At 41.4% G+C, this 17,767-nt stretch overlaps 1 protein-coding gene across 1 annotated transcript in view; it reads right to left on the reverse strand.

Moving 5' to 3' along the window:
* LOC118896070 (all-trans-retinol dehydrogenase [NAD(+)] ADH7-like) overlaps window positions 1-17,767 on the reverse strand; it is a 40,613-nt gene that overhangs the window by 17,903 nt on the left and 4,943 nt on the right. Inside the window, 1 exon segment of the mRNA XM_036853801.1 lies at window positions 3,746-3,888. Within this exon segment, the coding sequence (XP_036709696.1) occupies window positions 3,746-3,888 (143 nt within the window).

The raw sequence follows: 17,767 nt of genomic DNA on the forward strand, positions 1-17,767 counted from the left end.
CCTAATCCCTTCTCCAGGAGAATTGATTGGATGTTAAAATGTCAAAAACTGAAATTTGGAAGGTAACCTATTAAAAAAAAAGTTGAGATAAAAAAGTTCTTGGTCATGTTGCATGATATAGCATGTTGTTAGTCCTAATTTTTGGTTTAGAGAACCAGCTGAATCTCCCCTGTAAACTCTTTTTACAGTATTTCTGTGACATTCTGGGGCCAAGTCTCTCAGGGTACTGTATCTCCAAAATGCTGTGAGCCTGGTTCCACTCCAAAGTTTCCAAGAGCCTCTAAAGAAAGGTGCTGATCTCAAAGTAGCCATGCAATTCCAATTTGCGTGGGACAGGGTACAGGGGACCTGGAAGAACTTTGAGAAATGTGCTGCAGGAATATGGGCTTTGGAGTCAAATACACCTGGTTCAGGGTCTGGAGCTTTGCTTGAATACGTATGACCTCAATACCACATTTGTAAAATGGGAGTAATAATAACCACATTATGTGTCAAAGATTAGCAGTGAGGATCAAAAGCACTTCCTATACTGCCTGTTTCATAATTAGTAGAAAATATCATTGTTATTAACTTGGTTCCCATTGGTAACCAAGGGTTTAAATTTTTAAAATATTTAAAATTTAACCACATGGGGCAAAATGACCCAGAGTCCAGGCTCAGTAAAAACTGTCTTGTTGAGATCCACTGTGTGTTCCCAGAAGCCTCTAGAATTTCCTAAGAGTTTGGGGCTAAGAATCTTCTGAACCTAGAGGTGCTACCAGAAATTTAGGTGGAAACAAAGAGGCAGAATATTATCCATATGGGGGGTGACCAGCCATCCTGGTTTGCCCATGACTGAGGGGGTTTCCAAGTCACAGGCTTTTCAGTACTAAAGCCAGGACACCTTATAGCACCTGATCTAAAAAATAAAATGGAGCTGAGCTGGTCACCCTCTGTGCACCTGCATCACTACACAGGTGCTGTGATGTGAGTGTGTGTGGTGGACAGGGTCACATTAGCTTCAGGTTGTCAGCCCTCCTCTCTCACAGCTCTGATCCCTCACTCTCAGTAACAGCCTTCTATCATGGACCCCAGCCAGGACTCGCATCACCCAGTCTCATAATGACAGCAGGGGAGTGAGAATACTTAGTGGAGTCAGGAGAGCAAGGTTTGACTGTCATCTCTAGCAGTGACTGGTAAGTGCTCATGAAAAGACACTAAATGCTCTGAACTTCACAATGAGAGGAAATTATACTGACTTCAGGGCTTGTTGTGAAGCCGAAGTGAAGTACTGTGTGTAGAAGTGCCCATTAAACTGTCGAACACTCAGTAAATGAAAGTTACAGTAAGTGATACCTCTAAGGTTAAGAAAGTAAGAAAAGAGCCTTTGTGTGCACAGGGAAATGGACCTCCGTTTATTGCTGAATCATTCTTAATAGCAGAAATAGTTATGCAGTTGTAGTACCCAACGGCATACAACTGCTAGTCACTAGAATCACAGTGGCTTTTGTTCTGCCTTAGCAAACCAAACCTTAAGGGTGGAGTTTTACTCTGATCTTTGTTTTTTCAAACACTCCAAACTCAGGTGGTAAGTCAAACAACCAGCTGCAAGCTGAAACTCATCCTTTAATCCTTCCGCTATGCCAAGCCATGCCAGGATGGGGCCAAGCTGGAAAGCAGGGTTGAGATGGGGTTTCTGCAGCTGTACCCTGACAGGTGAAGATTTTGCTAATCCTTTTTCAGGCATGCTGTGCCAGTTTTCAGAACTGCTGTGTGAGATTATGCTTGGCAGTTTCAAAAATTTTCTTCTCCACGCTAACCCTGCCTAGGAAAAGAACGCAGAGCAGATTTTTCATAATAAGGCAAGGGCTTCACATCTGCTCCACATAAACTCTCCATTGTGCTCAGCTCACCAGGCGAGTGTGCTGGCTGATGAGAATTTCCGTTCATGGAGATCAGGAATTGTGGAAAAAGTATAAATCCAAGTTGTTTTGTGCCCCTCTTGAGCTCCCCTTAAGAAAAAACAGAACAGTTAGGGAAATTGGTTTTGCCATGTATCTGGCTAAGGACGAGTTGAAAATAATTTCAAGGCACCAAGGCTCAGCAGTTCTTCATTACTGACATGGGTCTAGGGATTGTTTCTTGCAGAGGACAAGCCACAAACCATCACAACAATGGGAAGCGTGCTGCCTAAGGACCAGAAGGCAGGATCATGGCCTTGGAAAGAAGGCAAAGATGGCTCCGGGTGCTCTGCATGGCATTAAGTCAGGTACATTGATTTGTTCTCGCTTTGCTTCCAGAGTTCCCCTCAGGACTTGTCTCGGTAAAACATGGAGTAAGATTCCAGAATGTTAGCACCAGAAGTAGGCGCAGACCACTGCTCCGTTGCAAAAGTCCGCTCCGTATTCAGAGGGAACTGTCTTCCTGGCACAGGGAGAATGTGGCGCTCAGAGTGGATCAGCGCTTCCCGTGCCTGCTGCTCCACCCGGCCTCTCCTCGTGTTTCACGTTATCAGGTAAGATGGTTAGAGAGTAGATCCAGGGGAATGTCGAATCCTGTCTCCATGGGATGCTGTGGTATGACGAGGTTATCTTTGGTCTAGAAACGTCTCAGCTTTGCAAGTTCAAGAACTTGATTTTATTAGTATGCCTAAGTTTGATTAGACTCTGAAGGCTGATTCACATGAATCACACCAATGAAGAATTGATAAACTAGATACCAATTTATAATTTTATAATACATTAATTTATAATGCTTGCCACTGTAACTTTGAATAGATTCTGCACAAGGAACATAATGGACAGACGTAATATTCAGAATATTTATCAAACCTGAAAGGCATGGGCACCAATTAATCAGAATGGGTCCACAATCCATTATAATAGATGCCAGCTGGCTTGCTATTTTAGGGCATATTAGGGAGATAGCCCTGGAAATAGGGGCAAGAGTTAATATTTAAGTAACCCTACTACCTGCCAGATACTAATATATGATCAATTTACATGGACTTTTTTTTATTGAAAACTTACAATGACACTTTGAGGAAGGCATTAAAAAAACTGGCTATCGAAGATTTCAGATAACCTGCCCTTGGTCCAACAGGTAGTAAAATAGTCTGGTTTTACACACAGGTGTATGTGTACCATACTGCAAAGGTAAATTCTCCTCTGGTACATTCACACAGGAAACAAATTTAGATCATAGAGTCAGCTAGTGTTGCTATTATAAGAGCGAAGTATGCCATTGTTAATTAAAGGAATTCTTTGAATTCTCAAAGTTCTCCTTATGATGCCAAGATTGTCTCTAAAAAACAAAAGGCTAGACTTTTATTTTATTTTGGCTCAGCTGGGCTAGAATTTCTAAGCTCTCTGGACCTTCATGGTTATTCTGCCTGGGATAGAGCTGGCTGTGTGTCAGTGCTTGGCAGGAATGAAGCTGAAATAAAAGTAAGGCATTTAACTCTGGAGCAATGTGATGAGATAAATACCAATACTGAGAGTGTTTAGAAATTTTTATAGCAATTTGACAGAGTAAGTATATGTCTGTTGAATCTGGCTAGTATTTTGCATGTCTTTGTTTTTTTATTTCATTTTTCTAGTAATTCATTTATATTATATTTTACAAAAGGATCAGTCCATGATGGAGTTGGGGAGGGAAGGTAGGGGTTTTCACCACAAATGGTTTGGAAAGCACAGCTCAAAACCATCTATTTGGATCACTTAACTTCATGCTAAAGACCACACTTTGAGAGAAATGCTACCTGTACCTGCTGCCCTTCCAAGGCTGCTATTGGATCCTTTACCATTTTTGATTTCACTATCAGGGTCAAATATAGCATCTTCAAGGGTTGGCTTATCTTTGCCAGTTTTTCTCAGAGGACACAGTTGCAGCACTCTTTCACTTCTATACCTGGGAAAAAATGGAAATATATAAGTACAAAACACAAACTGACTCTAAGTGGTAAAAGCAAAAGGAAGGGCACTTGGAGATGAGCAGTGGGTGCCTGTCTTAGGCTAAATAGGAAGCTCCTCAGCCAATCGCACTTCTGGAGGTAAGAGCCCTGGGCATTGTTGAAGACCTGTGGTCAGGCAGAACTGTGGCCGTGATTTTCTTTTCTGGTCCAAGGAATGACAGTATGTGACACGATGGAGCCGCATGGCAGTTCTCACTGACAACAAGACCCAGGGTTGCATAACATGCAAAAGCTAGTGGCTAAATGAAGTCTGAGCTATAATCCTGTGGGGGAGGACTAAACTGAGAACAAGTCTGCAACTCACCCTGGATTATTTCAAAACAAAAAACTTCTAACTTAAAAATAAAAGGTTTAATTACGCCCCAAATATAGTGCATTTTATTTTCCTAATTAAAAATAAACACAGTCTAATAAAGGGTTTGCTTTTGATGCTGGCGATGTCCCTCCCTTTAATACTTCGGACCTCATCTTGGAGGCTTAATTTGGACACTCATGTAGGAATTTTCTGAAACATTTCAGTGCTTTATGGAAAGAGAGAAACAGAATATTTTATATCAGAATATGCTTGAAAATCAGAGATATGGCCACATTTCTGCCAACATGAAAGAAGGAGAGGCGATGGCCTCCTTGCATCTGAAGTTACAGTCTTCAACAATGCCCAGGGGCTCTTCCCTTCCCTATTTTTTTTTTTTTTTTTTTTGAATCCTAGTTCAAAAAGCCCAACCTGAGCTCATGCTAAGTGGCTCATGCACAGCCACTATGTAAATGCAGATTCTGCTTCTTCCCTCTCTCCATCTACCCGAGTAGAGATGTGAAAGTCAACTAAACAAATTAGGTGGATCTAAAATTATTCATCAGAGTAAACAAATTATTAACTTTTTCAAGTGCACCATGGGGTTGGAATAGTTCGTTTTAAAGAGAAAAATGAGATAAGACTAAGCAACATAATTTTTTTATATTTAAATGATCCATTATAAAAACTTAAATATTAATGATTCATCGAAAAAATATTTACTATATTTTTTCTTCCCATCTTTTTAGGTCTTTCTAGATAAAATGATTGGCTTACACATATTCAGTTTGGTTCATTTTCGGTGATTTAGAGTGAAAAAAAAAATCATAGGTTTTGGAGTTAGAGACTGAGCTTGGCCAGGTACTAGCCATATACTTTAACCAAGTTACCACATTTTTCAGAGCCCCAGTAAACGAAGCATGTCTTTGAAAGGGTGTTTTAAAGTTTGAAGAAGGTAATGTAATTAAAATGCACATTGTAATAGGTACTTGCTAGGATAATTTTGTTTATTTTTGATGCTAATCATTATTTTGGAGTGTAATACTTTTCATTTTTCAACCCAAATGTCTACAGACATATTTTAAGTTCATACAAATCTTCTGGGTATCACCTGTTTCCTCCCCAAGGTTCCCTCTCTACCCTGCTCTGTCCTCAGGGAAGGCTCACTAACTGGATACGTTGATGGACTCTCTTGCCTTCTGGCTGTGTTTTGGCCAAGGGGGGATCATAGGCAGAAGAAGAGGTAAAGAGTCGGGTTGAGGATTTATTTCCCAGGTGCTTCCCTGTGGGTCCCTGTACCAAAGGCCACAGCCGCTGTCAGGACGCCCTCTCTGTGCAGCTCTATCTCTCTCCTGGTTCCAGTAAATGCTCCCTCTCCCACCTCCCAACACCCCAAGCCCCCCTTACTCACTCCAGGGTACTAGACCACTTTTTGTTTGTTGCTTTTTAAAAATCCTGTCCACAGCCTTACCATCTATTAAACTTTTCTCAATAATTCAGCTTGGAGGTAGCATCTATTTCCTGCTAGATCTAGAAATGATAAAATAGTTATTACACTTCCACAATTATTGCTTCCAAGCTTCATAAGATTTTGTTTATATTACATGTATATGTGTATAGTTATCAATCAGGTTCTTCCACGAGGCCTTCCATCATAGCTAACAGAAATGTGTTCTGGAGGAGGTTTGGCTGAACAGAAGCTTTGGTTTCAAACAACTGGGTTCTGGTCACAGTTCTGCCATTTCTAAGCTCTGTGGTCCATCCAAGACTTCTCTGTAAGACTCAATTCTTTCATCTGTGAAATAAGGATAATAGTAGTTTCTATCTCATAGGATAGTTAGAATACATGTAATTGTTCAATTAATGTCAGCTATTAAGAATAAGAAAATGATGCCCAGCTGATCATAAACGAGCAGATGAGCTGTCAAGTCTGCCTTCAATACTGTAACATTTCAGGCCAACGTGGAGGTACTGAAATCAGGCCTTGTGTGAACCCAGTGTGAACAGGGGACGGGGCAGCTGAGTGCTGGAGGAACAGTCAGCACCCCCTGGCTACAGAGCAGATCTTGCTGGAGGCCTGGCTCCACAGAGATTTTTTTTTTTCCAACCCTGACTCTGCATCACCCTACCAGGAAAGGCTTTTTAAAACAAATTTCAGGGGCTTCCCTGGTGGCGCAGTGGTTGAGATCTACCTGCTAATGCAGGGGACACGGGTTCAAGCCCTGGTCTGGGAAGATCCCACATGCCGCGGAGCAACTGGGCCCGTGAGCCACGACTACCGAGCCTGCGCGTCTGGAGCCTGTGCTCCGCAACAGGAGAGGCCGCGATGGTGAGAGGCCCACGCACTGCGATGAAGAGTGGCCCCCGCTTGCCGCAACTAGAGAAAGCCCTCGCACAGAAACAAAGACCCAACACAGCCAAAAATAAATAAATAAAATAAAAAATAAAAAAATAAAAAACAAGAAAAAAAAAACCAAATTGCAGGTCCTATTTCAGAGCTCCAGAATTTTTACAAACCTACTCAGGTGCTTCTGATATTCAGCCTGGGCTCTGAGCCTACCCCAAGGGGCAAGATACGATCCTGGGCAGAGGTCACCCTGTGCTACACCCTGTGGCCCTCCTCTGCTCCACAGCCACCCAGGGACCAATCTGATCAGCCTTCAAAGAAAGCAAATACTTAGAAAATCTTAGGGCTAGGATGCTAACATTTGCCCTAGGATTACCAGCCATAGATTAGATGTACGAGCTGTTTTTCCCAACTTGGATATAGAGTCCTAGTGCCAGATATTAATAAACTCAGTATTCTCTGGGGAAACTCTCAATCTACTGACTTTTGACAAGGTCTGTTAGTGTCCAGGTCCTTCAGGGTTATTGCAACTACCCAAACTGCAACTTTTCTGGAAGCACCATGGCTGTCACTGCTGGGAGCTTTGCTGTGCTTTCTCCAGGCCAGTGCATGGTCCAGCCAAAAGAGTCTGGCAGTACCCTTTGTTCTCATCAACTCCCTACCTGTCCTGTGTATTCTTTTATTCACTCATGCATTCAGTAAATATTTATTGTGCTATCACAGAGGGTGGATTCTACCCATATATCTGGAAAGCCTCCTGGGGAAAAAAATCCCCAAGTAATTCTTTGGCACACCCAGGATTGAGAATCATATTTCTAAAGGTAGTCAACCTGAAATAATAACTTGAGTCAATGGTAGCTCACATTTCTGTAAGACAGTTTTGTAGAAATTATTTTAATTGTTCATTCTGCTTATCCAAGAGGTAGAAGGTCCACTCCACTAGTGAAAGCAATCTACTGGTGGAAGCAGATGTTCCAATTTATCAAGAGTATCTTTTTGAAAGGACTATGCATAAGTCTTCATTGAGTTTTACCTTCTAAAGGGTTTATTAGTTTAGGAAACTGACCACAGCAGTTGCTGCCTCCATTCTGGCTCTTCATGCTCTAGCTGACCTGGACACAGTCAAGTCTGTGGATGGCATGTTGTCGCCACCTCGTGGTGAACATGGCACTTTAACCTTGTGACTGGAATAAAAATCTCTTTAGGAGGGAATTGGTAGAGTTGGAGTAGCAACATCAGTTTGAAAACAATCTTGAATCCCCTCTTGCCCAAAAAAAAAAAAAAAAACACACAACCCACCCAACCACCCTGATATATTCCTTTGACAAGTTTAGGTATTCTTTAACTTTTTAAAAAAGGGCACACCAACGCTCATTTTCCCCCTTTTCTCTATTCACACCCTACAGTAATTTTTCCTTCATTAAACAAAAAGTCAGAGATAAACTATCACCCTAACCTCTCAATATCTGTGAAATATCTAATGTGGATATGCAAACAACAGAGAATGCTCGTTCAACCTTTTTAATGAAGCCTTAAACATCAAATGCATAGCGCTTCTTCTGATGAATGAAACATCTCTTCTCAGAGCCAGGAGAACAATTGAGAAGCACTCGGGAGGGAGACCTTCAAGATGGCGGAGGAGTAAGACGTGGAGATCACCTTCCTTCCCACAAATACATCAGAAATGCATCGACATGTGGAACAACTCCTACAGCTCACCTACTGAACACTGGCAGAAGACCTCAGACCTCCCAAAAGGCAAGAAACTCCCCACGTACCTGGGTAGGGCAAAAGAAAAAAGAGAAAACAGCGACAAAAGAATAGGGATGGGACCTGCTCCAGTGGGAGGGAGCCATGAAGGAGGAAAGGTTTCCACACACTAGGAGCCCCTTCGCAGGCGGAGATGGGAGTGGGCGACGGGGAAGCTTTGGAGCCACGGAGGAGAGCGCAGCCACAGGGGTGCAGAGGGCAAAGTGGAGCGATTCCCGCACAGAGGATCGGTGCCGAGCAGCACTCACCAGCCCGAGAGGCTTGTCTGCTCACCCACCGGGGCGGGCGGGGCTGGGAGCTGAGGCTTGGGCTTCGGTCGGATCGCAGGGAGAGGACTGGGGTTGGCGGCGTGAACACAGCCTGAAGGGGCTAGTGCGCCACAGCTAGCTGGGAGAGAGTCCGGGAAAAAGTCTGGAGCTGCCGAAGAGGCAAGAGACTTTTTCTTGCCTCTTTGTTTCCTGGTGCGCGAGGAGAGGGGATTAAGAGCGCTGCTTAAAGGAGCTCCAGAGACAGGTGCAAGGCGCAGCAATCAGTGCAGACCCCAGAGACAGGCATGAGACGCTAAGGCTGCTGCTGCTGCCACCAAGAAGCCTCTGTGCAAGCACAGGTCACTCTCCACACCTCCCCTCCCTGGAGCCTGTGCAGCCCGCCACTGCCAGGGTCCCATAATCCAGGGACAACTTCCCTGGGGGGACACACGGCGTGCCTCAGGCTGGTGCAACATCACGCTGGCCTCTGCTGCCGCAGGCTCGCCCTGCATCTGTACCCCTCCCTCCCCCCGGCCTGAGTGAGCCAGAGCCCCTGAATCAGCTGCTCCTTTAACCCTGTCCTGTCTGAGCAAAGAACAGATGCCCTCAGGCGACCTACACGCAGAGGCGGGGCCAAATCCAAAGTTGAACCCCGGGAACTGTGCGAACAAAGAAGAGAAAGGGAAATCTCTCCCAGCAGCCTCGGGAGCAGCTGATTAAATCTCCACAGTCAACGTGATGTACCCTGCATCTGTGGAATACCTGAAGAGACAACGAATCATCCCAAATCGAGGAGGTGGACTTTGGGAGCAACCGTAGATTGGGGGTTTGCTATATGCGACTGACTGGTTTCTGGTTTTAAGTTCACCTTAGTTTAGTATTTAGAGTTTATTAGAATTGGTAGATTTGTTTATTGATTTGGTTGCTCTGTTCCTTTTTTTTTATATATATAGGTATATATATGTATTTTTCCTTTTTCTCTTTTTATGAGTGTGTATGTGTATGCTTCCTTGTGTGATTTTGTCTGTATAGCTTTGCTTTTACCAATTGTTCTAGGGTTCTGTTTGGCCGTTTTTTTTTTTTTTTTTTTAGTATAATTTTTAGCACCTGTTTTCATTGGTGGATTTGTTTTTTTGGTCTGGTTACTCTCTTCTTTCTTTCTTTCTATTTTTTTTCCTTTTTTAAATTACTTTTTAACCTTTTTCTATTTTTAATAATTTTTTTTATCTTAATAACTTTATTTCTTTTTATTTTCTTTCTTTCTTTCTCTCTTTCTCTCTTTTCTTTTTTTTTTTTTTTAAATATTTATTTATTTATTTTTGGCTGCATTTGGGTCTTCATTGCTGCGCACGGGCTTTCTCTACTTGCCACGAGCGGGGGCTACTCTTCGTTGCGGTGAGCAGGCTTCTCATTGCGGTGGCTTCTCTTGTTGTGGAGCACAGGCTCTAGGTGCACGGGCTTCAGTAGTTGTGGCACATGGGCTCAGTAGTTGTGGCTCGCAGGCCCTAGAGCGCAGGCTCAGTAGTTGTGGCGCACGGGCTTAGTTGCTCCGCGGCATGTGGGACCTTCCCGCACCAGGGCTCGAACCTGTGTCCTCTGCATTGGCAGGCGGATTCATAACCACTGTGCCACCAGGGAAGCCCGCTTTCTTTCTTTTCTTTCTTTCTTTCTTTCTTTCTTTCGTTCGTTTGTTCTTTCTTTCTTTCTTTCTTTTCTTTCTTTCTTCCTTTCTTTTCTTTCTTTCTTTCTCCCTTTTCTTCTGAGCTGTGAGACTGACAGGGTCTTGGAGCTCTGGCCGGGTGTCAGGCCTGTGCCTCTGAAGTGGGAGAGCTGACTTCAGGACAATGGACCGCAAGAGACCTCCTGGCTCCACGTAATATCAATCGGCAAAAGCTCTCCCAGAGATTTCCATCTCAACGCTAAGACCCAGCTCCACTCAACAACCAGCAAGCTACAGTGCTGGACACCATATGCCAAACACCTAGCAAGACAGGAACACATCCCACCCATTAGCAGAGAGGCTGTCTAAAATCATAATAAGGTCACAGGCACCCCAAAACACACCATTGGACACTGTCCTGCCCAGCAGAAAGACAAGATCCAGCCTCATCCACCAGAACACAGGCTCTAGTCCCCTCCACCAGGAAGCCTACACAACCCACTAAACCAACCTTAGCCACTGGGGACGCACACCAGAAACAACGGGAACTAAGAACCTACAACCTGCGAAAAGGAGATCCCAATCACAGTAAGTTAAGCAAAATGAGAAGACAGAAAAACACACAGCAGGTGAAGGAGCAAGGTAAAAACCCACCAGACCAAACAAATGAAGAGGAAATAGGCAGTTTAACTGAAAAAGAATTCAGAGTAATGATAGTAAAGATGATCCAAAATCTTGGAAACAGAACGGAGAAAATACAAGAAATGTTTAACAAGAACCTAGAAGAACTAAAGAGCAAAGAAACAATGATGAACAACACAATAAATGAAATTAAAAATTCTCTAGAAGGAATCAATAGCAGAATAACTGAGACAGAAGAACGGATAAGTGACCTGGAAGATAAAATAGTGGAAATAACTACTGCAGAGCAGAATAAAGAAAAAAGAATGAAAAGAATTGAGGACAGTCTTAGAGACCACTGGGAAAACATTAAACACACCAACATTCAAATTATAGGGGTCCCAGAAGAAGAAGAGAAAAAGAAAGGGACTGAGAAAATATTTGAAGAGATTATAGTTGAAAACTTCCCTAATATGGGAAAGGGAATAGTCCACTCCGGTAAGCACAGAGAGTCCCATACAGGATAAATCCAAGGAGAAACACACCAAGACACATACTAGTCAAACTATCAAAAATTAAATACAAAGATAAAATATTAAAAGCAGCAAGGGAAAAACAACAAATAACATACAAGGGAATCCCCACAAGGTTAACAACTGATCTTTCAGCAGAAACTCTGCAAGCCAGAAGGGAGTGGCAGGACATATTTAAAGGGAAAAAGCTAAAACCAAGATTACTCTACCCAGCAAGGAGCTCAGTCAGATTTGATGGAGAAATTAAAACGTTTATAGACAATCAAAAGTTAAGAGAATTCAGCGCCACCAAACCAGCTTTACAACAAATGCTAAAGGAACTTCTCTAGGCAGGAAACACAAGAGAAGGAAAAGACCTACAAAAACAAACCCAAAACCATTAAGAAAATGGTAATAGGAACATACATATTGATAATTACCTTAAATGTAAATGGATTAAATGCTCCCACCAATAGACATAGACTGGCTGAATGGATACAAAAACAAGACCCGCATATATGCTGTCTACAAGAGACCCACTTCAGACCTAGGGACACATACAGACAAAGTGAGGGGATGGAAAAAGATATTCCATGCAAATGGAAATCAAAAGAAAGCTGGAGTAGCAATTCTCATATTAGACAAAATAGACTTTAAAATAAAGACTATTACAAGAGACAAGGACACTACATAATGATCAAGGGATCAATCCAAGAAGAAGATCTAACAATTGTAAGTACTTATGCACCCAACATAGGAGCACTTCAATACATAAGGCAAATGCTAACAGTCATAAAAGAGGAAATCAACGGTAACACAATCATAGTAGGGGACTTTCACACCCCACTTTCACCAATGGACAGATCATCCAAAATGAAAATAAGTAAGGAACCACAAGCTTTAAATGATACATTAAACAAGATGGACTAAATTGATATTTATAGGACATTCCATTCAAAAACAGAATCCACTTTTTTCTCAAGTGCTCATGGAACATTCTACAGGATAGATCATATCGTGGGTCACAAATCAAGCCTTGGTGAATTTAAGAAAATTGAAATTGTATGAAGTATCTTTTCTGACCACAATGCTATGAGACTAGATATCAATTACAGGAAAAAATTTGTAAAAAATACAAACACATGGAGGCTAAACAATACACTACTTAATTACCCAGAGAACACTGAAGAAATCAAAGAGGAAATAAAAAAATACCTAGAAACAAATGACAATGAAAACACAGCGACCAAAAACCTATGGGATACAGCAAAAGCAGTTCTAAGAGGGAAGTTTATAGCAATAAAATCCTACCTCAAGAAACAAGAAACATCTCAAATAAACAACCTAACCTTACACCTAAAGCAATTAGAGAAAGAAGAACAAAAACCCCGCAAAATTAGCAGAAGGAAAGAAATCATAAAGATTAGAACAGAAATAAATGAAAAAGAAATGAAGGAGGAAACAATAGCAGAAATCAATAAAACTAAAGCCTGGTCCTTTGAGAAGATAAACAAAATTGATAAACCATTAGCCAGACTCATCAAGATAAAAAGGGAGAAGACTGAAATCAATAGAATTAGAAATGAAAAAGGAAAAGTAACAACTGACACTGCAGAAATACAAAGGATCATGAGAGATTACCACACACAAGTATATGTCAATAAAATGGACAACCTGGCAGAAATGGACAAATTCTTAGAAAAGCACAACCTTCCGAGACTGAAGCAGGAAGAAACAGAAAATATAAACAGACCAATCACAAGCACTGAAATTGAGACCGTGATTAAACATCTTCCAACAAACAAAAGCCCAGGACCAGATGGCTTCACAGGAGAATTCTATCAAATATTTAGAGAAGAGCTAACAGCTATCCTTCTCAAACTGTTCCAAAATATAGCAGAGGGAGGAACACTCTCAAACTCATTCTACAAGGCCACCATCACCCTGATACCAAAACCAGACAAAGATGTCACAAAGAAAGAAAACTACAGGCCAATATCACTGATGAACATAGATGCAAAAATCCTCAACAAAATAATAGCAAACAGAATCCAACAGCACATTAAAAGGATCATACACCATGATCAAGTGGGGTTTATCCCAGGAATGCAAGCATTCTTCAATATACGCAAATCAATCAATGTTAGAAACCATACTAACAAATTGAAGGAGAGAAGCCATATGATCATCTCAATAGATGCAGAAAAAGCTTTCGGCAAAATTCAACACCCATTTATGATAAAAACCCTCCAGAAAGTAGGCATAGAGGGAACTTACCTCAACATAATAAAGGCCATATATGGCAAACCCACAGCCAACATCATTCTCAATGGTGAAAAACTGAAACCATTTCCTCTAAGATCAGGAACAAGAAAAGGTTGTCCACTCTCACCACTATTATTCAACATAGTTTTGGAAGCTTGAACCACAGCAATCAGAGAAGAAAGAGAAATAAAAGGAATCCAAATCGGAAAAGAAGAAGTAAAGCTGTCACTGCAGATGACATGATACTATACATAGAGATTCCTAAAGATGCTACCAGAAAACTACTAAAGCTAATCAATGAATTTGGTAAAGTAGCAGGATACAAAATTCATGCACACAAATCTCTTGTATTCCTATACACTAATGATTGAAAATCTGAAAGAGAAATTAAGGGAAACTCCCATTCACCATTGCAACAAAAAGAATAAAATACCTAGGTATAAACTTACCTAAGGAGGAAAAAGATCTGGATGCAGAAAACTATAAGACACTTATGAAAGATATTAAAGATGATACAAACAGATGGAGAGATATACAATGTTCTTGGATTGGAAGAATCAACATTGTGAAAATGACTATACTACCCAAAGCAATCTACAGATTCAATGCAATTCCTATCAAACTACCAATGGTATTTTTCAGAGAACTAGAACAAAAAATTTCACAATTTGTATAGAAAAACGAAAGACCTGAATAGCCAAAGCAATCTTAAGAAAGAAAAACAGAGCTGGAGGAATCAGGCTCCCAGACTTCAGACTATACTACAAAGCTACAGTAATCAAGACAGTATAGTACTGGCACAAAAACAGAAATATAGATCAATGGAACAGGATAGAAAGCCCAGAGATAAACCCACACACATATGGTCACCTTATCTTTGATAAAGGAGGCAAGAATATACAATGGAGAAAAGACAGCCTATTCAATAAGTGGTGCTGGGAAAACTGGACAGCTACATGTAAAAGAATGAAATTAGAACACTTCCTAACACCATACACAAATATAAACTCAAAATGCATTACAGACCTAAATGTAAGGCCAGACACTATAAAACTCGTAGAGGAAAACATAGGCAGAAAACTCTATGACATAAATCACAGCAAGATCCTTTTTGACTCACCTCCTAGAGAAATGGAAATAAGAACACAAATAAACAAATGGGACCTAATGAAACTTAAAAGCTTTTGCACAGCAAAGGAAACCATAAACAAGATGAAAAGACAACCCTCAGAATGGGAGAAAATATTTGCAAATGAAGCAACTGTCAAAGGATTAATCTCCAAAATATACAAGCAGCTCATGCAGCTCAATATCAAAAAAACAAGCAAACCAATCCAAAAATGGGCAGAAGACCTAAATAGACATTTCTCCAAAGAAGATATACAGATTGCCAACAAACACATGAATGGGTGCTCAACATCAGTAATCATTAGAGAAATGCAAATCAAAACTACAATGAGGTATCACCTCACACCGGTCAGAATGGCCATCATCAAAAAATCTACAAACAATAAATGCTGGAGAGGGTGTGGAGAAAAGGGAACCCTTTTGCACTGTTGGTGGGAATGTAAATTGATACAGCCACTATGGAGAACAGTATGGAGGTTCCCTAAAAAACTAAAAATAGAACTACCATATGACCCAGCAATCCCACTACTGGGCATATACCCTGAGAAAACTATAATTCAAAATGATACATGTACCACAATGTTCATTGCAGCTCTATTTACAATAGCTAGGACATGGAAGCAACCTAATTGTCCATCGATGGATGAATGGATAAAGAAGATGTGGCACATGTATAGTATGGTATATTACTCAGCCATAAAAAGAAACGAAATTGAGCTATTTGTAGTGAGGTGGATGGACCTAGAGTCTGTCATACAGAATGAAGTGAGTCAGAAATAGAAAAACAAATACTGTATGCTAACACATATATATGGAATCTAAAAAAAAAAACGTTCTGAAAAACCTAGGGGCAGGGCAGGAATAAAGATGCAAACGTAGAGAATGGACTTGAGGACACGGGGAGGGTGAAGGGTAAGCTGAGATGAAGTGAGAGAGTGGCATGGGCATTTAAACGCTACCGAATGTAAAATAGATAGCTAGTGGGAAGCAGCCACACAGCACACGGAGATCAGCTCGGTGCTTTGTGACCACCTAGAGGGGTGGGATAGGGAGGGTGGGAAGGAGATGCAAGAAGGAGGAGATATGGGGATATATGTGTATGTGTAGCTGATTCACTTTGTTATAAAGCAGAATCTAACACACCATTTTGAAGTAATTATACTCCAATAAAGATGCTAAAAAAAAAAAGCACTCGCGTTTTTTTTTAAACTTTTTATTTTATATTGGTGTACAGTTGATTAACAAGGCTGTGTTAGTTTCAGGTGTACAACAAAGTGATTCAGTTATACATATATATGTATCTATTCTTTTTCAAATTCTTTCCCCAATTATGTTATTACAGAATATAGAGCCGAGTTCCCTGTGCTATATGGTAGGTCCTTGTTGGTTATCCATTTTCAGTATAGCATTGAAGAAACACTTGGTTTTGAGTAGTAACAGAGGTGAATCTCAGCTTTAGAGAGATCACTTGATAGGAATTGATAGTAATTAGATCCACAAGCTGGAAAAAGTCAACGTATCATCTCCCCTTTTCTGTTTTGTTGGTTGGTGATCTGAAGTAAGCCAATCCTAAATTTCCCCAAGGAACTCAAAAAGCATTTCTATTTTTTCCCTTTTATTCAGATGAGGGACTTGCAGCATGAGAAACAAATAGCTCATTCATTTAAGTCTGAATTTTGTGAAGCTCAAATTAGCTCAGGCTGATGATGCAACATTTCTCTCAGTTCTTCTAAACATGGTACCAGTTCTGCTGCTGGCTCTCTGTGTGATCCTGGGGAACTTGCTCAAGTCAGCTGAGTTTCAATTGGAAACGCTAGAAACAGGCTCAAAGATTACTTTTAACTCTTATGCACATACACACACACACACACACACATGCACATGCACTGATTCCCTTGTCACAGTATCTTGTTTAAAAGCTCCATGACCTTGTACCGGGTTGAATAGTGGCCCCATCCAACAAACGATGTGTTTATATCCTAATCCCTTGGAACCTGTGAATGTGACCTTATTTGGGAAAAGGATCTTACGTGTAGGTATAATTAAGGATCTCGTGATAAAACAATCCTGGGTTATTCAGGTAGGTCCTAAATCTAATGACAACTCACAAGTGACTCACAGAAGAGAGAGATAGAGAAGGCCCTGTGAAAATGGAGGCAGAGGTTGGAGTTATGCAGTCACTAGTTAAGGAACATCTGGAACCACCAAAAACCGAAAGAGCAAAGAAAGATTCTTCCCTAAAGCCTTCCTCAAATAATCCTCATGTTGACTGGGAGGCCAATCTGAAGCATCAGTAGGAGAGCCACCCTGTCTGGCCCCCCGGAAGATGGGTAGGACCTGGACCAGGGATACTGGAAACATGGTCAGCATAGTGCCCTCTGGGGGCTGTGTGTGTATGTGTGTGTGTGCAGGGGTGGGGAGATGTGGACGAGACCCTGAGACAGATCACGAGTCTGTGAGGTAAGGATTAGGCTGGCCATTAAGGAACCATGAAATGCAAAATTCAGCTTTATGTTTCCTTCAACTCCCTCCTGTTCTTCCCCACCCTCAGTCACACTTTATTGACTGTTACCACCTAGTTTCTATACACTAGGGAGTTAGTGAAGACATGGTAGCTTCTCAGATAAAAGCAGTGCCTTTGAGCTGGAAGGCCTGCGTGTGAATCCTGACTCAGCCATTTTCCAGCTCTGTGACCAAGTTAAGAAAGCCTTTGGTGCCTTGGTTTCCTCATCTGTAAAACAATGTTAATAATAATACCATCCTCGTAGGGCCTTGTGAAAAATAAAGTGCTTAGGATAGTAATTGGGGCATAGAAAATGTGATAATGATCACTTTTTCATTAGTACTGGGTATGTCTGGGCTATACTTGGGGCCAGAGCACTGAGAGAGCAGCTGCAGCCTGGAGAAGCTGGTAAGGAGACGGCAAGAAAAGTGATCAGCAGAAGAGCCCAGAACAGCTGCCCACAGTGAGG

The sequence above is a fragment of the Balaenoptera musculus genome, chromosome 5, assembly GCF_009873245.2.
Source record: "Balaenoptera musculus isolate JJ_BM4_2016_0621 chromosome 5, mBalMus1.pri.v3, whole genome shotgun sequence".
In the NCBI taxonomy this organism is placed as follows: domain Eukaryota; kingdom Metazoa; phylum Chordata; class Mammalia; order Artiodactyla; family Balaenopteridae; genus Balaenoptera; species Balaenoptera musculus.